Raw genomic sequence first — 26,357 nt, 5'->3', positions numbered from 1 at the left:
ACATGGATTAAAATTTTGATTTAACAAGGGGTAGGATGGTAATTTTGTGTTCTCTTATATATGAACGCAAGGACCACACAACAAGACAGTGTTCTTTTTCCCTTTTGTATTGGAAGAGGGTACGTAGAGGAATCTGCACACCACACTAATGGTGATGTGGGAATACTATCATCCATGTGTGGCCCACATGGTCAAAGAAAAGAAAAACAAAGAACTAATATGAAAGAGCCAGGGATGTCAAAGTTAGGTTTCGGTCATTTCGGTGTGAATCGATAATGATCGTTTATTGGGTTAGCTTAATAGGCTTTTATTACGTCGTTATCGGGCTGTTAGGTATCGATTTGGTTTCTACTATATCGATTTTTTATAAAAGCCTCAAACTAAAACCAAGCCAATTAGAGTTCAAGTAAATTCGAACTGATGTACCGACCCAACCGGTTTCGGTCGATCCGACCAGTTCCGGCTGGAAAATGACACCCACGTGAGAGCATGTGGGACAGTAGCGTTGCGGCAATTCAATCCCATATATATATTTTGGATTGGAAAAGTTTTAAAATTATGAATCCGCCACTCTTCTTTGCTCTAATCTCATAAGAAGGTTAATTTTCTTCCATGTTTTTTCTGCTTTAGCCTTGTCTTCAATTTTCAGTCGTAGAAGCCATGAGAGCTCTATTGAATCCATATCCAAAGCCTAGTTGCTCTTCCTCTTCCATCCTTTCTAATCACTGCAATCGAACTCGGAATTTCACAAATCCGCCAAACCAAATCTCTCTGCAATTCTTCGCGAACGATCGCGACTGTTCCATTTGGTCAAGGAAGACAACCTCTGTAAATTTCGCGTTGGATTCTACAACTCTTGATCAATTAGGACTTTCGGAATTTGATTCTGATATCCGAAATCCAGCGTTCTCTTCCTCGTATCGCAATTCGAAGATCCCCAAACCGAATCAGACTCTGCTTGATGCTCAAGCTAGGGTCTGTACGGGACCGACGCAGACGAGGCCGCTTGGCGAAGAGCAAGCTCACAAGGTCTTGGATACTATTCTCAAATCAGGTGCTTCTTCTTCTTCTTCTTCTTCTTCCCCTGTCATTTTATTTTCCTTTCCTTCTTACAGTTATCTCTTATATTAAGGCATGGAGGTGCGATTAGTAGTTAATTGGCAGAGTAGTGATTACTAATTGAAATCCCAAAGGATTGTAATCTCCTTAAAACTTAATCATAAGCGCATCCTTGTTAAATAATATCCACTTCGCTGTTATAGCTCGTGACATGTTTTTTCTTGTTTCCACTTTATATGATTTTTGGGAGCTAAGGTTGTCTTGGATGACATTGAGGAACAGCACACGCAGAATTCCATTTAGTTCTAACTGAACATTCCTATTTTTGAATTTGAAATTTGAAAGATTCAATGAACAGCTTTCTAAAATTTCAGATAGATCTTTTATATTGATGCTGTTTTGTTTTATTTAATTTATGGATGCCTAGCAACTGGAGAGCTCAAGGATGAAGAAGAAGTTTCTAAAGCACAACTTGGAGCTTTTTTTGCTGCAATGACAATACGAGCAAATTCCTTTCCGGAAGCTACCCAATGGAGTGAAGGAGAAAGACGTGCAATGAACAAATTCTGGCCACTTCTGCATCGGACTCTTCCAGCTGATGTCATTTTTATTGCTGATCCTGAAGGGTCAATAATGGGTAGTTCAATTGGACCACAATATGTGGGTAATAACACTACTGAAATGAGGATGACTGGTGCTTTGAGGGAAATTTTGGCAGGGGGTCATCTTGGATATGAAGAGGTCCATGGTGTTCTTAGAGATGTTCTTCCATTAAGATCAGAAGATCTGGAGTCTGAACAAGTGAGCGAGTCATTATTTTCAGCATTTCTGATTGGCCAGCGCATGAACAGAGAAACAAATCGTGAACTTAAAGCATACTGTCTTGCATTTGATGATGAGCTCGGTAATGTCTCCCACTTTTAAATTAACTAAGAAATTTCTGGTGTTTTTTTGCATTCAAATTCATTAAAGCATCACCGTATTCTAATTTTTTCAATGGATATTGGTTCCTCTTACACTGCAAGGGTATGTCCAGAAGAAATTATGTGCTTTCAGACTTTTCCTTGGTTTTCTTTTCAAATCTTATGCTATTCTGTAATGTCTTTGAGAATTTAATGGTTTTACGATCCAAGGAAGTGATTGGGCTTTTCTCCATATTGTGAATTGAATTGGCAATTTCTATTTTATTTTATTTATTTATTAATGTATTATGTTTGTTAAATTTTTTTCTTAAATGCATGGTTATATGTTGTGTTTAATGCTCGTTGATATTTCAGGATCTAGAGGATTTCCCTTTCTAGTGTTCTTTGGGATCTAAAAACTTGCATTGCCTAGCATTTCTTACTGAGAAGATGCCTTCTATATATCTTGTCCAGATATTTATGTCAATGTTGGGTGTCAGACATAACCAAAATTTAGCTCACTAGCATGAAATAACTCTTTAGGTGCATCCTGTCTTACTTGTATACTTTTGGTTTTTATGCCATCTGAAAGCATCATGTGTTACGCGTGTATACTTTTGGTTTTTATGTCATCTAAACACACCATCTCTGGAGTTGGCATTGATAGTCTCTTCTGCGCTGGAAATAATTTAATTTCTCTAGTTGTTTCAGTTTTATTTATTTGGATCTTCAGAGGGGGTGTTTTATTGGATGATGGTCTGATCTACAAAATGTCATGGTAGCAGTTTCTGTTGTTATGACAGAGGGCATAAATAATTATGTACAAAAGAGAGAAAATTGAACAGCTAAACTTTTTATTTGGAGGGAATCAGGGAAAGAATGTTGAAACATGTTAACAATGAAAAATTATAGTCAACTGTCTTGTATTTATAGGCAATGCTTATGGCATAATTTAGTTTTTATATGTTATAGTAGTTCAAGCATAGCATCTTTCTTCTTCTTTTTTTGGTAATTTGTTGAATCAACTATGGATCTGACAGATCTCTCTTCGTTGATCATTGTTTCTTGATACCCTGTTGTTAATATGGAATCATTTTCAGTAAATGAATCATTCAACAAAACAAATGTTTACATTTCACCAATTATTTACAAAATTAGTCATCTAAAAATTATGTATTATTTTTCATCTGCTGTCTACCAGGTCCTCCTCCAGTTGCTGATGTCAGATCTTTGACTCACTATGGTGAACCTTATGATGGAAACACACGTTACTTCAGGAGCACATTGTTTGTAGCTGCAGTAAGAGCCTCTTATGGGGAATCTTGCCTGCTCCATGGTGTAGATTGGATGCCACCTAAGGTGCACTATTTAGAATCTGTCGAATACATCTTAATCGGTTTAAACTTTCTCCTCATAATTTACCAGTTGTTATTGATGTGTTCATTCTCCATTGTCGCCATAGTAACCATCACATGATTGCTTCACCATGTCTGAAATGATTCCCTCTGAAATGGTGGGTATTAAGGTTTTCAGGGTGGCATAACTGAAGAGCAAATGCTAAAGTTCATGGGAGCAGATACACACTTATCCCCGTTGGAGGCCAAAAAACTTCTTGAGGTGCAGTCATTCTCCCCAATTACATTTCCCCAAACTTCATTAATAGTTGTATATGCCCCTTTCTGACCTCTGTGTTTTGTTTGACTGGATATTTTACTTTTTTCCTTCAGGATGAGGACATTGGTTTTGCATACATAAGTCAACGTGAAGCTCAGCCATCTCTGTAAGACATTTTCCCATTACTATCCCCATCGATTTTATATCTTTAATGCAATAAATTTATAATTTTTCCTTTACTATGATCCTTAGTGTTTGAATCGGTTAATCTCTCTGGAGTTTGAAACAAATTAAATCAAATTATTTAATGACAAGCAAAGGGTTCCCAATGCATTATTATAACTTTGTAACACAATTTGTAGCCTTATTGGTTTTTCTTTTTCAGGTAAATTTGTAGCCTTAGACTTTACTCATTAGTTTCCCCAAATTATACCATAATGAGACTGGTGTTTCCAATGCCAACTAACTTGATGTGTTTAAGTTCTTGTCCTGTTCCTGTGATGTGTAAGTTTTCTTCTTGGTTTTAAGGCTCCAAGAAAACTATAACTTCAACACCATGTTTACATAGCTTAACATGTTGAAATTCTTCATTGTTGTAGAACATTGATGCTAATACACTCTGCTTGCTTCCCATCTTATTATCGTTCTACTATTTTGTGTTGCTGAAGATGACTAAAGATGTCCAGAAAGAGGACACTGGATGTAAATATTTTAAATTTACACCATGCTATCTTCCTTGGATATTTTTTCAAATATGATTCATCCCTTCTGAGGTTTATTTATGAAACTTACAAACAAGATTTGAATAATTCTACCAGATTATGATTCATCATTGCTGAAGGCATGCCTAGTTGTACAGTAGTATAAACCAAGTAGGTTGCAAACAACTATATCAAAGAACCCTGGGCAATCCACAATCAAACAATATTTATGAGAACAAGATCAAAACATAATCCTGCTAATACCTCTGTGTTTCTTTTGCAGATTTTCATTAATAGGGCTGAGGGAGCACATAAAAAAGCGCCCATCTCTAGCAACATCTGAGAAGGTCCAGCAGTTTGTCAGGGTTAGTTGTCCAAATCTTATGTTTCTGAGTAATCTAACTACTATTGTGGATATCCAGTTGCTATAGTGTAATAAAAGTATAAATTATGATGTTTAGAGTTTGCTGTTGACTGAAAATTTGAAGAAATATTGAAGTTGACACTGTTGCATTTCTGCACTTCGCTCTCTTCTACTTCTTGTATCTTTTTTTTTTGGGGGGGGGGGGGGATGGGGTGGGGTGTTGGGGAGTGGTGGGAGAGGGGGGACATTTGTGGAAATGTTGGAAACAAGCATGTGTTTGGTGCAGTTACTGGATCCTATCCTGGATCCAATATAGCCTTTTTTTTGCTATATGACCAATTGTAGAGTGTGATGTTCTGCTAGTTCTGTTAATGTGTGTCCTTACTTCTTTGCAGGCTCGTGGGAGAGAAGCTATTGTCACTGGATTCTATCATGAAGGTTACGAAGATATGTTGCTAATGCTCATGAGAAGAAGAGGAGTCCATTCAGGTTTAGTGGTGAAGGTGGGTATCCTTGTTCATGTTTACAGATCTCAACATGTTCCTGTTGCTACAGTTGCTTCGTTTATACAAATGCTCTAACTAAAGGTGGTATTTGATGAATTTTACTATCACCAACTCAACATCCTTGGGATTTAGTGGTGCTCACCCTAATGCTTTCTTATTTACTGTCTTTATGGAAAATCTTTTAGGGTAACTTTTACCCCATCTTTCAACTTTGGCATTGGTGTAGGGCGAGGAAGGTGCTCTGTCCATGACAACAAGACTGCGATCAGCAAGTGCATCAAAAGGCCTTCCAGTGAACTACTGCTCAGGGTTCCGTTCATTGAGCAAGGCATCAGCTTCTGAGATTGATGGTGTGAATCTTTTACCTTTCCATTTCTTTTCTCTTTCCTTCTTCTGGGGGGGGGGGGGGGGAGGCTTTGGATCAGATTATGGAAATTTGGGATAAAATCACTACCTTTATCATTCTTTGGGTTTTTGCTTTTCCCTTTTTCATCATGGCATGCTCATGGTGCATCTATAATTTAGGATGCATCTCTTGATGAATCTAGAAGGTTTTCAATCGCTATACGTTTGGTTAAACCACTTCTTAGGGCAATCAAAATCAAAACATGTTAGTAACAGCCACAATCGCTTTCATATTTTTTATAGTTCCGTTGATTTTTTTTTTCACCAAAAAAAAAAATAAAAACATGTTAGTAACATCGTTATTTTTGTATGCAGGAGTTTCACGTGAGAGTTTCAATCTAGAGGTTAATGCTAAAGATTACGGCTTTGAACCTACAGATACTCCAAGAACCGACAGATCAGTAAGTTTTCATTAGCTGTCATTTTTCTTCTTAGAGCCAATCATCCAGACTCCTTTGCTTCAATCGAATAACTGAGATGTTTTACTCCCTCTATGACAAAATGATCCTCTTCTAGAATAATGCTTTGCAGCAAATCATTTTCCAGTTGGAAACAAAATGGAAGGGATTTGATGTAAAAGCAGCATATATATCTTCATGTTCCTTGTCATGCTTGATGAGGCTATATTTCTGGGTTTACTCAGGCTTAGCCAAATACAATACTAATATTCTGGATATTTTCTTGCAAGTTCCATAAAAGGTTTGAAAACTTAGCTGCTGGTGGAAAGAATAAAAAGAAAGACACAAAACTTGTGGATTTCTATGGAGATTGTAGAAACTAAGGAAACTATAAAAAATATGAAAGCAGGAGTTACCAGTGCACGAGGCTCCCGCCACTGTAGGGTCTGGGGAGGGTCATAATGTATGATATCTAATTTCTGTATGTGCTCCCCGGAAACATGTCTACTCTATTCCATGGATCGGGAGCAATTGGAAAAGCCAGATTGGTATGGTATCCCTTGGAATCCTAACCTAAATAGGATGCTACGAACAATTGTACTGGGTAGATATCGTACATTGGAATCCTAACCTATAAGGATGCTACAAATAGTTGTTCCCAGTGCACGGGGCTCCCGTCACTGTGGGGTCTGGGGAGAGTCATAATGTACGCAGCCTTACCCCTGCTTTCGCAAAGAGGCTGTTTCCAGACTCAAACCTGTTACCACTTGGTCACAATGGAACAACCTTACTGTTACACCAAGGCCCGCCCTCTGTAGAACAACATATGGTAGTTTCTTAATTGGTATCTTATGGAACCATGAGACATCATGAACTTTACTACACCTAACATTTCATCAAGAATGTAACGAAATTAACAGAACTGGGTGAATTGTGCTAGTGGGCGGAAAAGATGGTGACTAGGGTCGAACCCCACATATGTAGAGGTACACCAAGTTTCAGAAGCGTACTTAAAAATATAGAGAACCATAAACAGCTTCTTTTTTTTTTTGTTTGGAGGGGGGGGGGTAGTATATTTAAAGTGGTGACACACAAGAAGGCACGAAAAAGGGTAAATTATCAAAACCAGGTGCCATTAACAGTTTTACTAACATACTTTATTGAGCTTCATGTAATGTCTTGAAATCTGAACAATGCTATTTTCATTAACAGTTTAGCTAACCTTATACCCCTAACTGAGCTTCATATAAGGACTATCGAAATGACACCTCTGTAGGTGTATTTAGAATTTGACATCTTTTTTTAATTGCCTCTTTTATTATTCCCAAAAGTTCTTTAATTTAGGTGTATAGAAGAATTTTCAAAAATAATTTGAAACGACTTATCATTATGTCATTATCAAATGCTGTTACTGTCATACATATTTTTTGAATACATATATGAAATGACAGTATTTACCCTCAATGATAAAAGACTGTATCATACTAGAAGGGAAAAAGTAAGGTTATTAAATTTATTTATTTTTTGATAAATAGGTTATAAATTATTTGACACCTTAAGAGCTGTCAAAGAAAAAATCCTTACATTTAATGTCTTGAAATCTGACCACTGGGAAGATCAGTTGAACAGAACCTATTAAAATGGACATACACCCAACTCATTCTTTTTCATACCACAACTGTGTGACTTAGAATAATGAGAGCTGACGGCATTGGTTCAAATCAGAGGGCATAATCCCTATTTGTGGAGTTTGCTTTTGTTGGACTATAACGGCAGTTTCTCACTAAGCTTGTTACATAATTTAATGTTTGGAGATCTGAGAGGAAAGGAATCTCTACAGTAAACCTGAAAAAATAATCAAGTTGAATTGGTTTGCAAAGACATGACTGCTCATCTGGATATAAGAAAGCTGTTGGTGGTCGATCTTGAACAGAGAACATGTTTCTCTGTCCCACCCAGGGTTTCACGGATCGGTTGACCCAGCTCGTCCAACCGTGTTTTTAAACTGTGATCCCACTTTCATTTGTTCTTTTTTCCTTTTTTTGTTGTCTGGTTATCTCTTTGTGTTTGTAATACTTCTTGACCAGATGAGAAAATCATGATTCTTTTGTGCTGAATTTAGGTTTTGAGAAATCTAGAGCTCGGGTTATCGGCACTTCGTGGTGAAAAAGGACCAGCTTATGACCGGATTGTCTTGAATGCTGGAATTGTGGACCATTTGCTGGGATGTGATGGCGCTGATGATATATCCACCGCACTGGAGAGAGCTAGAGAGGCCATAGATAGTGGCAAAGCCCTAAAGAGGCTTTTGAATTACATAAAGATCTCACACGAAGTGAACTAAAATTTAGCCCTAGCTGCATTGAATCTGTTCTCATTTTCTTTTTAAGTACCAAGAGAAACTCTTCTGTTTATTTCGTTTCCTTTTTTTTTTTAATTGGATTTTGTTACTTGATAAAGCCTGCAGTGATGTGGTGTTCTTAGTCATCTGGAAGCTGATGTGGAAGATCTAGACCGTCCAACTTATATAAAACAATGTGCTATTGGATGTTCATCTGTCGATGTTTTGCTCCATAACTGATTCTTTTGTATCATTTGTACCTAACAAATGATCACTCTAGAATATTCTTTATTGGACCAAGTAATCTTTTACCTTGACAGAGATCTCTTCATCCACTACTACTACTACTAAACAGTAGTAATTGGTATCATCAGCCGATACAGTATCGATAAAATGGCTATAAACCCTATGTGCTAACTAAAAAAGTGGATATTTTATCTCATATAAGATCGATACTGATGCCATACCATATACTAAAACCATGGTGCGATTCTCCACGGTGAAGAAAAACTCTCTCCTTTATTGCTTACTAGGAAATTATTAAATTATATTAACTTTTTTTTTAATGGCTTGTTTCATTTAAGGGTTTTCATTCCCATCACCATGCCTAGAAGGGGCCTTCCTTTGAAGGCTTTACAAAGTCTCCCTCTGCCCTGTGCTTCTCCATGGTTCAATTGACATATGGTCAGCTCCACTTGGACTGATTTGACATAGTTTCAGACATGCTAAAAATTCCCATTACAGAGTTAACTAACTATAAATCTCTTTTGGAGTATGAGAAAGAAAAAAAATCTCCGTATACTCAACCTGGACCAAAGTGAAGGGCAAAAGGTTTAATGGTTTATTCAGTCCAAACAATTAAATGGACTTGATTTGATTTCCAACTTTCTGAATACTGATTAAACACATAACAAATGAATGTAACATACCATGATGCAACATTCTTTGTTGATAGAGTTAGCCAATGAATGGATTATAATGCCATGACATGCAATATGATAACATTTTCCTCCTCCAGTCTGAAAACATCATATGGCAGGAAAGAAGACATGCAATAGAGAAATAAGCAGTTTTTTACAGATTTAGTGAACAGAATCAACAGATTAGTAAATATGGTTTGGAACTAGCAATCGGTAACCGTATGATCTGGTCACTTGTGGTCTGCCACGATTTAATAACTCCCATCCTGATGATGAAGCAATATGTTCATGGGAATAGTTTCTTGTAAAAAAGAAGGGGGGGGGGGGGGGTGGCGGAGGGGTTGAATGTTCTCTCTAAACCCAATATAAGTGCCCTTGTGTCATATTTCCGGGCCTCAATCTATCTCTCTTCGGATTCAAGTCAAGGAAACATAAAGTTAGACAGCTTTGCATGACTTGTGTCTAACCTTCTGAGGTGCTCTATTACCATATCTGAAGGGTGGCAGCTATGGAGCCAGAAAGGCTAAGGACTTCAAATGGGGGTCTGTTCTTTATCTCCTTCACTGTCAGAGGGCAGGAGTCAGTGATCCAGAAATACGACATCCCATTCTCCGGGGAACCTGATGCACACAAGGTGTTAAAATTAAAAACAATATGGAAAGATTAACCAAAGAAGGCACCCTTTCCTATGGATCTAAAATGATCTGAAGTTTAGAACATATTAGTATTACATATAGTAGGATGTTTGTGCACTGATAACATCTCATTCACTGATTAGATGTTTCTAGCACATCAAAAAGTCCCATCCTATTTTAAATAAATGATCTAAAAGGACATGTAAAAATGTAAAATTTTCATTACTACAAAAACAAAAAGAAGAAGGATAAAAAGGTAATGGGTGGTTAGAGGTTCAAAAAATAACAATGCAGACACATGCGTACCTCCAATATCATGTTGAAACCGTTCCCAGGACTTATTAGGGAAAATCCCATGTGTGACATAGGCACTGATTTTGGCTGCTCCATGTGCAGCCAGCATTTTCTGGGAGAAACCAAAAAAAAAATAGCATTGTAAGAATGTCATTCTATATTAAACAACCTTTAGTGATTAATGAGAAATTAGATGATGAAAATTAATAATCATGACAAAGCCCCATTAATGTCAAATAATCACACGTAAAGAGGAAAGCAATATATTCTTTAAGTAGGAGATTTTATCCTCTAAACATTGTGTCCATGTTCAATGTATGTGTATACCATCCATATCTGACTGTAGAGATTTGATATGCTACAATGTATTGGAGTACACCATGCAGATGCTCCAATATGCTACAATTGATACTTGATACGCAATCAGTCTATGCTATGGACATAATATATCAACCTAATGCACCAGATGGGGAAAAAAAACATATTTCCAGATTGCCATATCATATCAAACTCTTCCCACCCACTCCAAAACCATGGGAAAAAAGAAGATATTTATATCATACTTATTACACATACTAATATGACATCCAGGTAACAGCCAGTATCGAAGGATGCATTTAATGGGATCAACTGGCAGTTGGTGCATTTTAAAGATTTACATATTACAATGCCAATAGTTAAGAGAATCAAATAAGTCTTACCATCTAATCTGTGGATTTGACCTGGGAAATTTTTCTATATTTTTCTTCTGTAATTCAAAAGAATAAGTTACATTCCATTGTTAACATTTACAATTTCAGTATTGCAGAGCTTAAAACCGAAACATAGCTTGGATAGTTGATCTAGTTGTAGCTGAATTTAAAATATTCAATTTGTTCTTGAAGTTAGCAGGGGTATTCTAAATCTTGGCTTTAATCCCAAAGTAACCTCAACTTAATTGTCTGTCCACTTAAAGAGTGCTAACTGCCCAGTGCTTGGGATACAATCCTCTTGATCTCAAGCCTTCTACACAGGATGTCCAAGCTTATGACAATACCAGGAGGTGCCCCTTGGAATATCGACTACAAAGATAACAATTGGACCCACAAAATTCATGGTGGACTTCCAAGCAATTGATATACCAGCTTCATTTAACACGCTACTTGGGAGTTGGGAGGTCAAATTTATAACCTTTAATTACAACCAGAGTGGATACTATTGAAGCAGAAAAACCAACATTTGGATTTGTGTCTGATCACCATCCACGTACCGAAAGGTGTCTGAATTTGTCAAATATATGATTATCCAGATAAATATCCGAATCAACAGATATGAATCCGAATAGAAAAACAGATTTTCAACTCTCCATTTACATCTCTATCTCAAAGGCCAAAACTTTTGCCGCCACGAAACCTATTCCCAATTAGATTTCAAACAAAGAAAGAAAAGGACTGTAATCAAGTAAAACGCCTTTGTCTGAGAAGTTTATACCTGACATTCAATAAGAGTACCACCTGATTGTACTAGATCATCAATGATCACAACATGACGGCCTCTGGGATCTCCTTCTTTGAGGCACACAATTCTTTGGTTGCCTTCCCGAACTTTGGTGCAAACAATCTGAATTTCAACTTGGGAATATATTACAAGTCAAGAAATTCAAATGTAATGGATAACCATGATATAAACTAGCTACTAAGTAGAAACAATGTGAGCTCAGCAAAAGCATAAGGGTGTATGGTGGAAATATTTGAGGAGCAAATGTATAGATTTAGGTGCTTGTTTTAATAGCTAAATTTTATGTTTTTAAGCACAACTTTTGATCTATGATTGGGATGGGTTAAAAATGCCAGTGCACTTCCCTTGTAATTCATGGAAGTGGCAAGGAATTTAGTCCTGTTTTCACCACTAATGCTCAAACAAAATTAACCACTGGCTAGTGGCTATCTTACCTATTGGGCTGGGGGAGAGGGATGCATATCCTAACGCAACATGCCTACTGTTTGGGCAGGATCATCAACCAAACGTCTGAATCCACCCATTTTGGGGTTGACTTAGACAACTAGTGATCAGGTTGAGATTTTTTCCTGGGATGGGGTGTCTGTATGCACATTGGCGTATGAGCTTCACTTTGTGACAACTGATGCATATGATAACTGGACTGAGTTTCACATGGGCATATGGGACCCATCAGGTTGTTAGCAAATACTTGGTTTACTTTACTCACTCATCTCACTCCCATGACCTGTATGTAGTATTCTATTGGTGCACACAGCAATATCGATATGGGGAAAACCCATGTACATTTTTTAATTCATTTAAGTCTCACCCTCTTTGTTAGGAAGTAGGAATATTATCATAGGGAAATGCTGCAGCTGCTTATGGAATCGCTTCCATGCACCATCATCTGGAAAAGCAACAGATATCTAGAAAAAGAATACAGTAAGCTTCAAACAAGGACAATAAGAGGAGTTATATTACTTGACAAATGAAGACATTAGAATATGATAATCCTATCGCTACAAATGGTTCATTACTAGTCAATCAAGATTTTGAACTAGCAGCTTTTATGAAATTGTATATGTTGAAACTCAGAGTTGGCATAAGAATTACTAGAAACTGCAGTTGGAATAAATACTAGAAAGGATGAGACTAGGGTGTGATTGAAGGCAGGAGGCAATGGCTTATCACAACAAAGCAGCCTCCAGAAGCACAGAGTTTCAGTCAAAGAAAATTAAAAAACATTAACTAGAAGGTGACATTTGGTTATGCTGCTAAAGTCAGTGGCTTGCTAGCATTCTGACCAAAAATCAAACCCTACTAAGGGATCCTGCCTTCACCTTGCACTAGTAGCACAACCCTGTTCCCCTGCCCTAACCTCCAAAAGAAGTTATGCTTTGTAAAGTCCAATAAGATTAAGGCCTTCATTTAACAAAATCAATTTGTACCACAGCAATGCCAACTTCCTGGAAAGCATGAAGGAACCACATACCATGAAAAGGATCACGATGGTGTTGCATGTCATTTTTTGCCATCCACCCAGTGTTCTTGCCTTTTAGGCTCCATCTGGTTACAACTTACAAGTAAAGGGAAGGGAAGCATTGTTGTCAAGGTGCTGCCTAGGCGTCCAAGCACCTTTCTCTCGCCTTGATTTCTGGTGTCGACTTGGTTGCCTAGGCAACGCCTTGTCACCTTGTTGGTGTCGACTTGCTTTTAACCCCCTCGACCGCTTTGGTTCGCCTAGGCGCCTTAACAACTATGAAAGGAAATGAAAACCAGTTTTGAAAAGAAGGGAAATTTCGTAATTATGATTGTGTAAAGGGCATACCCAGTGCATGAGGCTCCTGCTACTCAAGGTTTGGGGAGAGGCATATGTTCCCAACCTTACCCCTGCTTTGCGGAGAGGCTGTTTCCTGACTCAAACCCGTGACCACCAAGTTGCAATAGAGCAACCTTACTGTTGTAGCATGACTAAAAACTCTTACCATATTTGGTAATGATACTTTTCAGTTTTAATATTTAATTTACTTTTCAAAACAGAGGAATTTGATTGCAAAGCAAGATAAAATTTAATAAACAAATTTAGAATGTTTTGGAGTCAGTTACACCATCATGTGAGAAACAACTCAACTCAGCCTTATCCCACCTAAATGGGGTTGACGACATGGATCCTTTCCCTCCAATCAGCTCTATACAAAGCGTACTTGTTACAAGGCCTAAGCTATGCATGTCTTTCCTCACCACTTCTCCTAGAGTCATTTTAGGTCTACCCCTGGCTCTTTTAGCTCCTTCAATCTGAATCAAATCACTCCTCCGTACTGGAGAATCTGAAGACCTCCGTTACACATGTCTATGCCACCTCAAACGATTTTCTCACAGCTTATCAGGTATTGGAGTTACTCTTGAATTAGCTCTAATTTGTTCATTCTTTATTTTATCCCTTCTAGCTTTACAACTCATCCATCTCAACATCCTCATATCAGCTACACTAAGTTTATCTATATGTTGTTTCTTTACTACCCAACATTCAGCTCCATACATCATTGTCGGTTGTATAACTGTCTTATAAAATTTACCTTTTAGTTTTAAAGGATTTCGTCCATCACACAACACTCTGGACACAGCTATCCACTTCATCCATCCTATTTTAATTCTTTGTGCAACATCAACCTCTATTTCTCTTTTATTTATGATTGAGCCCAAGTACCATCATCTGAGATAATGATAAAGAAAAAATTCCACTTTAGTATTGATTGATTTCACTTCCCTTCCCTTTATTTCCCTTGCAACCAGATGGAGCAGTAGGATTTCCAATCTTCCACACCATTTGCAAGCATCTACCATATGATTGATTTTTATATGGGATACCAATTAAATAGATGAGTCACTATCTTAGCAATTCTCTCGGGATACCAATTAAGTAGATGAGTAACTATCTTAGCAATTCTCAATTGAATAAATAGAGAGAAGCCATCCTACATTGTCAGAGTCAGGAAGCTGTTGAAGCCTATTCTTAAGCAAAGGCACACCACTCTCGAAGCATGGTAAGATGTTATCACCAAAGTAGAACCTTTCCTGCAATATACGGCAAAATAAGTGGAGGCAAGAGTAAGTTTGACCCATGTCTTGAACAGACCACTGGAACAAGAATTTAGGACATAAAGGTTGGTGCCTTAATAATAAACCAGTGGATGGGAGAGAATAAATCATGCTATGTCATACTTAGCACCAACCTGCAAGGCATGGATATCAAAAATCACCAAGCTAGTTGGCCCGCCCCTTGAAATTGGTATATTTGACAAGATCCTAGCAAGAGTGAATGCTGTTGCAACATCTCCTTCTTCTTCCATACGCTCAAAAGTTCCCGTGGGGAAAAACGGAAGGACTAATGTAAATGATGAGATAAACATCTTTGGCAATGCATATATCACTGACAGTTGCTCAAAAATTACTCCAGGAGAACTAAATGATGCCAAAAAGGCTACATGCTGGCCACGTATACCATGAGCATTAGAAATGAATAAGTTGGGGAATCCATCTTCAAATGTCCTAAAGTAGTTGATTGCATAATATGTATTAGAATATGCACAACAATCTGTATTATTTATAAATTTGGAAGTTTTCTGAAGTATTTAAGGAATTTATGTGCCTTCTTACTTACTCACTTGGTCATCAATAATAGAAGTACAGAAATTAAAAAGGAAAAGAAAGGACTATAACGAGCTATAATAATAGGACTAATATCTACGACCATGGAAGACATCACAATAAACATCAATACAAAGGGAGTTCACCATCTAATCTGCCTCGAGAATCAAATGAGGGAAAAGCACCCAGTGTTGTAAACATCCCTGTAATTTTCTTCAATAAGGGACCAAAAGCATGTAGGAATCATAATCATCATCTTCGAGTGGCTCAGACATCTAATAAAGTAGCAGCAAAGAACGTGTGTCAAGAAATAATTGATAGGGACTATTCCTAGGCTCTTCCACACTTCGATAGGGACTCCATCTAGGCATGGTGTCTTTTCTATTTTCATCCTACTGAAAGCTTCGACTTCAGACACTCTACTTTTGCGTATATATCTACGACAAGTGGTGTCACGATAAGGAATACCTCCCTCAGGGGCATTATTATTCGAAAATTCTTCATTTAGGAGACAGCAGAAATACTCATTCCATCACTTCATAATGTCTTCATCCCTTGTTAATACTTTACCATTATCACTTTAATACATCTAACATGGTCGACATCTCTACTCATCCTTTCTCTTACTCCAGCTATCCTATATATAACTTTTTTCCCCTTCCTTTGTGTTCAGATTGTTATAAAGATCATCATATGTCCTCCTCCTTGCATTCCCCACAATCATCTTAGCCTCATTTCTAGCAGATTTATACCTTTTTAGATCCTCTACCTCCTTAGTCCTTTGCCAAGTCTTAAAACTAACCTTCTTAGTCTTAATGGCTGCTTAGACCTCATCATCCCACCACCAAGACTCCCTAGGGGGCATGCCATTTACCTTTAGATTCCTCATCGAATTAGTATCGCCTTCAAGGTCCCACTTTCCTTATTTGACCACTTTATCTGTAAATGAAATCAAAGAATCTCATTTTAATCTCCACCATACTATCTTAGGGCAAATAGGCTCCCCTATTTTATGAATCTATGAAATGAGGCACATAACTAGAAGACTAGAACCACCAATCTATGTTGAGTGATAAGATTCTCCCCAGCTATAACCTTACAATCCTTAAAAAAACAACCTGTCCGACCTTCTTGTCAAAAAAAAAATCTATTTGGCTGGTAGAATGTCCACTTTTGTAAGTAACCAAATGCTCCTGTCTCTTTTCAAAAAAGGCGTTACAAGTCTATGAAAATTTCTGCAGTTTATTTGGCCGGTATAATGTCCACTTTTGTCAGCCCGTCATTTTTTCTAATAATTTCTGTTACAAGTTTATGAAAATTTCACGCAAGTGAAAGATCGAAAGTTTACTTACGGCAAGGCAACAACCTCTCAATATTCTGACAAATATTTCCTACAAAACGTAAACAAAAGAACCTACCTCCATGTGACACTACGAAGTTCAACAGCATCGGATTCAGCAGCGACTCTCTCAGCGAGCTCCTTCATTTCAGCACAGTAGAAAAGGCAGACCTTCTTCGAAGTCTTCGGAGGCGAATCCATAGCTGCAGTTGCGGCCATCTGAACAACAGAAGAGTTTTGAACGATGTGGAAGTGATCAGTTCCAGAGACAGAATCAATACTACAATTCAGCGAGTTCTCAAAGCTTCTGAGTTCACAAGTGATCTGCTTCTTCCCCTTGGAAGATCGAATTTGTGAAGGTTTCACGTGGACAAATGAGGGATTTAGGGTTTTGAAATTGAAGTGGCAAGCAGAGCTTGGATTTCCAAACGACGGATGTGACGGAATAGCCGCCATCTGGCGGACACGTTCTCTCCGTAAGCAGTAGTAGGCAATTAATTAAGCACCGATATGTTTCAGTACTGCTTCTGGCTGTGAGTGTGAGTAGCAGAAAGCATCACTCGTCGAAAGTGCAAAATTTCAGAATTTTCGGCGCACGTTGGCCGTCGGATCACGACTACGAATTGCAAAAGATGGGTTTTGTGCCAGATGACCGTTTGATACACATGTGACATTTGATAACTCTCCTTCCCAAACCCAAAATTACTTTTTTTTTAAATTTTTTGGTAGAACCCAAAATTACAAACAATGGGTGAAAGAGATCGCTACCAGGGCCTTTGCGCACGCTGGCCAATGGGGGCAGTGGAAATACCATGCAAGTATCATTCTGAGTAGGATTTTTGCCTTTCTATAATGGCAGCACTAGCCACAAGACCAAGTAGAGTTCTTTTCACCAATAGGATAATATTCCTGAGGTCACCTTCGCCGATGACATTTGGACTTGTCACAACTTGCCATGTGGCAAACCCTTGCCAGTTCCATCCAACCTGTTATATTTGTGCTGATCTAAGAATACCATGGATGCAGTTCACGGTATCAGGATTATCAACATCAATATGTATTGATCGTATCCAGCTGATATGGGATCAAATGTTACGTCTATATCATATTGGTCAATGTATATCAATTAGGTATTGGACTGTTGGATGTTGCACCTGCTGACCTCTCTACCCCAAAATGCACCGCACTTGGGGGAATTGGAGAGGATTTAAAACCATTCAATATCAGTACAAATCAACCAATATAATCAATCCAATACTGAAACTGTGAGGAATACCCACATATCACCATGAAAGATGGGTTTTTTCCCGCGGGGGGCGGGGGGGGGGGGGGTTGGTGTGGAGTTGGAGCGGGACCGGTGGGAAATAAGTTAAAAGGTGTCGTGGAACCTATTAAGTGACAAAGCATGTTTTCTGTTTGAGACTATCAGAAAGGAATGTCATCATTGCCTACAATGGCAGAGGAAACTCTTGAGTTCAAACTCCAACCCATGAAACCCTTGATCTACCTATCAGGTCACAAATGCTAACCGAGCACAAGCCACCACCATTACACTTTCAGTAAAGATGGAATTAGGTCCATATCATTGAACCATAAGTTCAAACTTCAGGTTTCAAACCCTAATGCAAACCAGTAGTTGAAACCTAAAAAATAAACACATTCCTGTAATCCCATCAAAGAAAAGTAAGGTACACAGTAGTCAACATTTTTTATAGGCTTGCTTGGGCTGTTATCTGCAGCTTTATCTCTAAGGATCCTGCATTCTTCATATTTTATGTTTGAACAATTCCATGCCATGCATTGGATTCCACTGCTGCATCATTATGCTTTCACCGAATCCAAGACAGCATTTGAGCAAAATCATCTAAGAATCTTAAAACCTTGAGGGTACTCTACTGCAGTGATGACACTCTAACCCAAGGCAATGGAAACTCACCTAAAACATGTGTGCCAAGAAAATGGCATCAGTTAGAACAGCAACTTTTGAAGCTTATAAGCAATACTTGTACTCTGAAATTTACAGCCCTGAAGGTCATAAAATACTTGGTTTAGCCAATCAATGCTTATGTGAGTTCGTATTCCTTGCTGCAATTGTAAGAAGACATCTAGTGCATCCAATTAGTGGAATACAGATGATCCAATCCAGATTTTGCCCCACCTTGCAACTTGAGAACTTTCAGAGTTGGCCAACCCCGCACCCAACCCCAAAATGAAAAAATTTGGAAGATTTTAATCACAATGGCCATAGGCTAGAAATCTTCAAATACTGAGCTGCCATTTATACCAATCAAGATACATTTATGGAATTTTATATTTATAATCAAATAATTCCTCCTGTACGGCTGTACATCAAAATATTGCCCTGCAAGATTACAGAACGATAAAAGTTACCATCAGAAAATAGCATAATTTTAAAATAAAATAACCAAGGAATAAGCAAGAAGACCAACCTCTAAATAATCCGGAAAAAATTTATTCTACTCTTCAAGATATATGCAGGCCAAAAGTAGAGTCTTTGCTGTATGGTCTAAGAAAAGTTTCAAAATGATCTCTTAAAAATTTCATGAGGCTGCCACAAAGTAATCACGGATGGTTCTTCTCTTAAGGGAGGAAGGTGGATTCAGAACAGAAGATGGACTCCTCAGTGCAGCTTCTGGAGTCTTCTCCATTTCTGACCCTTCCTTCAACAAGGAACCAAATGAAAGCTTTTTGATGGACTCAGGTGTACGGATTTCAGGCATTTTAATACGCTCAGGTGATGAGTATTTAATACAGGATTCCTCTGAAGGACCAGAGCTACAGGCAGCTTTTGTTATAACCATTGGATCTTCATCCATAAACAGTTTTCTGCCTTCCATGTTAGGGATTGCAGTTACTCTCCTTCGAATGGATGATGGGGATCTTGGACTTGAGCCACCACACTTCTGGAAGTTCCAGATGCGAACCTATCAAGTGAAGAATGGTAAAAAATCTAGATGTGATAAGAGAACATTTGTTGGTAGATATACAAATGTTGAAGATGCAGTCCACGTAACATTTTCTTAGGCAGTTCTGTTTTAATTTGTGAGTATGCATTTGTGAGGCTATTCCAGATAATGTTGCCAAAATAGGGTTTCACTGGAGGCAACATTGTTTTATGTTTAGATGCAAATGACACTGACCAAAAGTTATCACTGAAAAAGAATGTCAATTCAACTAAACCTGAACAGAGAAAAAGAAAACCAATAGAAATTAAGAAGTCGCTAGAAATATATACAAAATGCTTTATGGTACCAAGGATGGCTGTAAATATTGATGTGTTCTTTTTTACATGATACAGTATTTGGTATGATTACCGTGAAATCATCTGAAGAAGTTGCTATCTTCCCAACCTCAGATTGGCACCTGCAATGACATGGAAGATCATACATAAATAGCGGTATTGGAAGGTAATACTTGATATCGTCACTGCTTATTGGTTTAAATGTATACCAATCAACAGCTGTAACTTCCCCATCATGGCCATTCAACGTTATTGGACCCACTTGAGGCTTGTTCACCTGCTTGAACACAATTTTTTGGCAAGTTATGTCCAGAAGAAACAGAAAGAAGAAACTAACACAAGTTATCACTAAAGATCCAGATAACAACCTGCCATATGTAAGCATTTCCATCAGTAGAGCCACCAAGTATATGAACTGCATCTGGGCTAATTGCTGACTGCAGTTATGTAAATCAAAACTTAAGAAACAAGGGGGGGAAATCTCAACAGAACCCAGTAGGGCAGTGTTTTATTGTCGGTTAACCATTATGAATGCTGACCTTCACATAAAATGACTCAATTCGGCTTCCAGGGAAAGTTCTCACCGGACCCTTATCAAGCTGAAGCACATTGTAAAGGTAAATTCTGACAAACCAGAAAGGAAACCCTTCTTTAGACTATCACTTAATTACTAGTGTAATTCACTGAGAATTATGCTCCATGATAGCTAGTGTAACTTGAAGGAAAAGGAAGCATCAGATAACCAGAAAGTACCTGCTATCCATGCAAGATGCTGACAAGAACATTCCATTTGCATCTTGAGACAGGCATGATATCCCATGAAAGCTTCCATCCTGAATTGGAGAACAAAACAATCAAGCACAAGCTAACTGTCAATGACTTGAAAAATTGTCAATGACATGCATATGAGATTGTTATTACAGATCAAAGAATGCATTGATGACACTTTTATGAGTTTATAGATAATTATGCAGGATTGAATGAGCTCCTATACCCAAAGCAGATTTGACACCCACCTAAGGAGATTTGAATAGCTATGCTATCAAATTCTTTTCGCTCAAAGTTCAGACAGGTCAAACCATTTACAGCAAGCTTGGGATTCAAGATTCAGTTAGGTGTTACATTTATCTTTCTAAACATGAGTCCCATGGTAAAATATTCAACCAACATCACTTCAATGAGAAAAACACAACCAACATGTATACTTGCATATTAGACAGGCAAGAGTCTAACCTTTTTAGTTGATTGCTCTGGATGAGGACGTGTCTCGGTAATCAGTGTTTTAAGGTTTCGGGTATCCCAGAATTTCACCACGCTGAAATTAATCAAAGATGGGAGTAAGAAATAACCAATATGGAAGCCCAATGCAAATAAGTGGTTACTTTATTCTACTGATAAACTTGATATAAGAGAGTTTGTGCAAAAGCTTTGGATGAACCTGTCTACTGCTCCAGCACTAGCAATGGAAATCTCATCTTTGAGATAGAGAACAGATGTAATGCTCATGGAAGCAGCCTGAGAAAACTGAAATATCAGTAAGGAGGAAGAAATTTTCCAAATTATTTAACAAGAGAAACCTTTGGCAATTGACACACCTTGCGTTTCCTGAGCCGTTTTACTTGAGCAGAAGCATGGGCCCCTTCAACAACTGCAGTTGGACTATAAAAAAATGATATCTCAATTAGCATTGGAAGTGAATAAAATAAACCTTTGTCCATTCAGAACAAAAAATTGAGATAGTAAGTTGTAACAGGAACTTTACATTAAGAAGGGTTCCCCATGTTTATTTTTGGAGCTGGGATTACATCTCAAGTCCCAAAGAGCAAAAGATCCATCTCTTGAACCAGATACAATAAGATCTGTTTTGTTGAAGAAAATGAGTATTCTTATTTAGATCAGAAATTCTTGATGATGATATATTCTAACACTTAAGTAAGATAGAACAGGATTGGTGAGACATACCAGGGCTAGATGGGTGAGAGCACAGTGACTTCACACTTCCAGTGTGCCCCATTAGGACATTAAGACACTCCCTTCTTTCTGCATCCCATAACTTTACCTGTCAAAGAGCCCCATATATTTGTTCAAAACAATTTCTATGTAACTAATATAACATATGTTATTTATTTGCTTAAAGTTATAGCAACTTGTCAAAATGACTGCCTCAGTATGTAGTTAGCTACTAATGTATCTTTGTAGTAGTAAATAGTAATGCAATGAGAACTAAGTAGTATGTATTAAATTTGTCAAGCAGAACAACCTCTTCATTTGAGGGCTCAGTTTGCACCTGAAACTATGTGCCTCTTTAAGAAGAAACAGATCAAGTGGATAGCATGCGATGGGATTGCCATGGTCATTCTGTAATCATCAATTCAAGTCTAGAAAAATTCTCATCACCAAACAAGACTCTTCATCCTGATTCAAATCGCATCTTTCTGTGGATGAACTTCAGCCTCAGGGCCTTACCCAAGAACACTATACTGTAATTGTTGTTAGACTTTAATTGAGACTATCACCAAGACAGTGCAACCAACCAGCATGCGAGGCATTGGGCTAAAACAGATTGACTTCCTCGATTAAATATATTGCTTTGAGAAACATTAACTGAGTGGTTTCGACTTTAAACATTATGTAAATGCTTGGTGTAGCAAATGATAAAAATTTTGGCTAACTTACAGATTGATCGCCTGAAGCTGTCAGGAGGAGGCTGTCATCCTGCAAGACACAATAGTGTAATCGGTGTGAAATAGAGACCACAAGCCCGCATGAATCATAATTTGGAAATTTCCAACATGTACAAAAAATCAGAGAAGGGCTTATGGGCATGCAAAAGGATCAAATTTCTTTCTGCAGGCTCTCTACTCACCAAAAGGGTAGAAAACTAAAATGGCAAGTATTACGGGAGAAGTGTCAATCTATTTATCATAATAGTGTAAAGAGGAGGCAATGCAATAGTACGTTTTACACGGAATTACCAACTGACAAGTGACGACAGATCCTAGTTTAGTAAAGCGGCAAAAGTTTTGTACCCACAGGAACAGAGACAGAGAATACGTTCCCCATTCAAGATAAAAAGGATACATACATGAAGGGAACAAAAGAAACGGTTAAAAGTTCACCTTGATCCAACATATATCGAAGATTGCATTGCTGTGAGCTACCCAATCGCAGATCCTGTCTCCAGCTGAAACCCATGTAGCAGAATCTTATGAATTTGAATATTGAAATTTTGGAAATAAAAGAGAAGTTATCAACGAAAACATATTCACCGTCTTAGAGCGAGAGAGATAGAGGTAGAGAGGTGAACCTGCATTCTCTCGGCAAGAGGTAAATGAAGGAAGCTTTCTACGAGTATCGTACAAGCTAACATACCCATCCTCGTCGGAGACAGCAAGAAAATGAGAATTCCTATTAGACTGCAAAATGAGCGAAACGAAGGTTGAAGAGTGGAAGACACCTAATATCTACGAATTGAACTCCTGAAATCTGACGGTGTAATACCTTGCAGAAAGAAACAGCCAAAGGGGGATTTACAGCTCCGTTGTGCTCGATGGACACCACTCCCGCACCGAAGTCGCTGGAATCTGACGAGAGAGTATCGATGTATGGTCGTTTCCGAACTGAAAACACCCAAAACCCAAATAAACAGATTAATCTTCGAATCAAGATTACAATTGAGTTCCTTCTATTTAAGGGATACTAATTGTGATGGGTGAGGAAGGACATAGGAATGGAGACGAAATCGCACCTCTAAATCCATTGAGTTCTCTCGCTTTGAGATCTCGGAACAAAGACGAGGGTTTACAGCTCTCCATCTGCAGTGGTCGAAGCAAGTTCAGAGATGAGGGATTTGGGTTAGGGGTTTAGATTTGTACATGTTACTTGCCATTTCTGGTTTTCTTTGGCGCGGAATCAATGTTTTTAATGCTTGGGCGTTGGCGGGAAGAAATTTTGAAAATTTAATATAATGATGACAATGGGGGATGTTAATGTGTTGACGCTTTCACGATATTGTTATTCATGGTTTTATAAAATAAAAAAAAAAGAATCGATCAATTCCAAACCGATTCCTTTTCATTGGTTGAAATCGGATTGGAATTGGTCGGATTTGGCTTTAATCTGCCCAAATTCTGGACATTAATATAGGGATTAGCTGATTTGAAGATGCCGGAATCAGGATCAGGTGATCCGAATTGGTTAATTCGGCTGTTCCGGTTCAGGTTTTTTAATCCATGGATCGTATGTTATGATTGCCACAGGGCCAAGGTTCTAAAACTCGGGTTTCGACTAGGTTTCGGCCAGCCAGAAAACGAGTTCATCTCGGTTTCGACCATATCTCGGTCGAAACTTGGGACTTTCTCTAAGCTAACTCGAACCTTGGTTTCGAAGTCCATAAGTTGTTTATTTGCCCTGATTCTTGTTGTGCTGCCTATTTTTGACATTTTAAACTCAATCTATGCATTAGTTTCACATAAAGAACACTACAAATATTACTTGTGGTTTTGATCCAAGTTTGATATTGTATATTGTTATTGGACATAATATCAAACAAGGTTTGATCGAAACATAACTCATTCAATATAAATGAGATTTAAGCAATCTTTGATTTATTAGAAAATTTTGTTTTGATAGTTTTCCAATAAGTTCAAGATTGTTTAAATCTGATTTATATTTAAGGGGTTATGTACCGGTCAAACTTAATTTGGTGTGTATGAATACTGTCAAACTCGCTCTGAAGGAAAATATTTTTTTGGATATCAAAACAAATAAATATTTTACTACACTTTTGGTTTTTAGTAATTTTTTACCATTTTAAGATTTATGGAATTTTTAGATTTGAGAAAAACCCCAACATTAGAAAGTTGAAAATTGCACATACCGTCGAAAATCCAATTTTTGTTCTTGAATTGAGGGTATAACTTTTTTTCTTTTTTGAATTTTATTTTTTAACTATTTTTATTATATTCAAATAGGGGGTATTTGCTTATTTATGAATAATATAATGAGTAAATGAAATACAAATACAAAAGCATTTACTTAAATGATATTACACATAACTAAGTGTTTGTCCTGGTTTCTGGCAATTTCTAACATAAATACCTGTTTATCCTAGTTTTGAGCCAAATTTCCCCTAGTTTCGATAGGCATGTGTCGAAACTACCAAAATATGATCGAAACCATTGAAACCCGATCGAATCCAGAGATTTTATAAAATTCCCCTTCAACTCGTCTCGAAAACCTGGGAAACCGAGTTAACTCGGTGTTTTCAACAGGTTTGATCGAGTTTTTGTTCCATGCACGGGGCTATATGGTGACAGTTAGAGGCATCAACCGATCAGCCCAGTCGACTTCGGTTGGGCCTAATTGTTCCCCACCAAATTAATACCAATGGGAAGGTATACTCAAGAATGTAATCTCTTTATATTTATCATAATATTATAAGCTTCCTTTTAACCAAAAAAAAAATGTCACGCATTGTTTCCCCAATTTGGGTAATTGGGCCTCATAGACCGGTGCATGGACACGTTTCTACTTGATTGGTCTGTTATCGGTTCATGATTGGTCTCACAGTAATTGGGTTTTAAACGGGTTAAATGATTAATCATACAAGGTAATTGAGCTATAATCATATTTTAAACGGGTTACTTGACTGATCAAACTATGAACAATCCTTAAAACAGTCTATAATCGGTCTAAATGAGTTCAAACGGTCCATAAACGTTTGGTTATCAATTAGTCACAATCTTTTTTATAACAAAATATTAGTCTATTTTTAAGGTGTGTTAGAGGGTTGTGTCTTTTCTTAATAGGCACTTAATTGACCAATAATTGTTTATTGAAAGTAGGGCTACAATAGGGTCGGACTGGGCCGGGCTTTATATAACCCTAGCCCAACCCTATGTCCCCTTAGTTGGGCTCAGGCCCGACTCGACTCTGACTCAGGGCCAGAAAAATCCAACCCTGACCCGCCCTCAGGGTTAGGCTAGGCTGACCTTGATTGGCCCTGATCATGTGGAGGGGGAAGGAAATGCATGGGCTGGAATGGGCCGGGGAGGAAATTACCAATTTTACGTAAAATAACACTGTAATAAAAAGCATTATATCACTTATTGGCTTTATATATAATATATTATATAACAAAATATGGGTGATATTTATAATTTTTTTTTGGTAGAAGATGTTTACAGTTTATAATATATATATTATATCAATATATAAATATAGTATAACTTAAACAGGGTCGGGCCAGGCAGGGCTAGACTTAGCCCGAGGCCTCAACCATGGCTCGACCCGACCCTAACTCGGGGCCAAAAATTTCAGCCCTGACCCGCCCTTAGGGCCAAATATATCAGCCCAAGCCCTATTCGAGCTCAGGGCGGGTTTGGGCCAACAGGGCCAAATTTGCACCCCTAATTGAAAGATATGATTGAATGGTCAATAGATATGTCTTGTGGCAAAAGAAATTGTTTGGACATGTCTTTTGGAGAGA

General features: G+C 37.9%; 4 protein-coding genes across 5 annotated transcripts in view; 1 reads left to right on the top strand and 3 right to left on the bottom strand.

Moving 5' to 3' along the window:
* The first annotated feature begins 627 nt into the window (after positions 1–627).
* Positions 628–16,622, top strand: LOC122656827 (anthranilate phosphoribosyltransferase). Of its 2 annotated transcripts, none has more exons than XM_043851488.1 (11): positions 628–1,054; positions 1,487–1,963; positions 3,163–3,320; positions 3,495–3,578; positions 3,689–3,741; positions 4,560–4,641; positions 5,036–5,143; positions 5,373–5,496; positions 5,867–5,952; positions 8,072–8,319; positions 16,610–16,622. In XM_043851488.1, the coding sequence occupies exons 1-10, from the start codon at positions 661–663 to the stop codon at positions 8,291–8,293; spliced, it is 1,788 nt and encodes a 595-aa protein (XP_043707423.1). In that variant the 5' UTR covers positions 628–660; the 3' UTR covers positions 8,294–8,319; positions 16,610–16,622. The 2 variants fall into 2 exon arrangements, with proteins under 2 accessions (XP_043707423.1, XP_043707422.1); XM_043851487.1 differs by lacking the exon at positions 16,610–16,622 and adding an exon at positions 8,403–8,484 and having other exon boundaries at positions 8,072–8,316.
* Positions 9,627–17,076, bottom strand: LOC122656830 (ribose-phosphate pyrophosphokinase 4). The gene is made up of 7 exons (XM_043851492.1): positions 16,685–17,076; positions 14,852–15,167; positions 14,598–14,693; positions 12,476–12,544; positions 11,610–11,738; positions 10,152–10,251; positions 9,627–9,830 (listed from the first exon to the last, which is right to left on the bottom strand). Exons 1-7 carry the CDS (start codon positions 17,059–17,061, stop codon positions 9,694–9,696), a joined length of 1,224 nt encoding a protein of 407 aa, XP_043707427.1. The 5' UTR covers positions 17,062–17,076; the 3' UTR covers positions 9,627–9,693.
* LOC122656831 overlaps positions 14,370–26,357 on the bottom strand; it is a 31,063-nt gene continuing 19,075 nt past the window's right edge. The window contains exons 2-3 of the mRNA XM_043851493.1: positions 17,886–17,899; positions 14,370–14,380 (exon numbers count right to left, since the gene is read on the bottom strand). The gene's annotated coding sequence lies outside the window, so the exon portion shown is untranslated. The remainder of the gene's footprint in view (positions 14,381–17,885; positions 17,900–26,357) is intronic.
* LOC122656829 (denticleless protein homolog) lies at positions 18,853–23,754 on the bottom strand. The gene is made up of 16 exons (XM_043851491.1): positions 23,616–23,754; positions 23,369–23,487; positions 23,175–23,283; positions 22,987–23,051; positions 22,544–22,582; positions 21,830–21,926; positions 21,630–21,726; positions 21,463–21,526; positions 21,306–21,382; positions 21,101–21,182; positions 20,621–20,700; positions 20,407–20,491; positions 20,236–20,304; positions 20,077–20,144; positions 19,941–19,989; positions 18,853–19,550 (listed from the first exon to the last, which is right to left on the bottom strand). The coding sequence occupies exons 1-16, from the start codon at positions 23,680–23,682 to the stop codon at positions 19,167–19,169; spliced, it is 1,551 nt and encodes a 516-aa protein (XP_043707426.1). The 5' UTR covers positions 23,683–23,754; the 3' UTR covers positions 18,853–19,166.

The sequence above is a fragment of the Telopea speciosissima genome, chromosome 3 (genome assembly GCF_018873765.1).
Source record: "Telopea speciosissima isolate NSW1024214 ecotype Mountain lineage chromosome 3, Tspe_v1, whole genome shotgun sequence".
Classification (NCBI taxonomy): domain Eukaryota; kingdom Viridiplantae; phylum Streptophyta; class Magnoliopsida; order Proteales; family Proteaceae; genus Telopea; species Telopea speciosissima.
The sequence above is the reverse complement of the archived record's forward strand: the minus strand, read 5'-3'. Positions and strand labels throughout refer to the sequence as shown.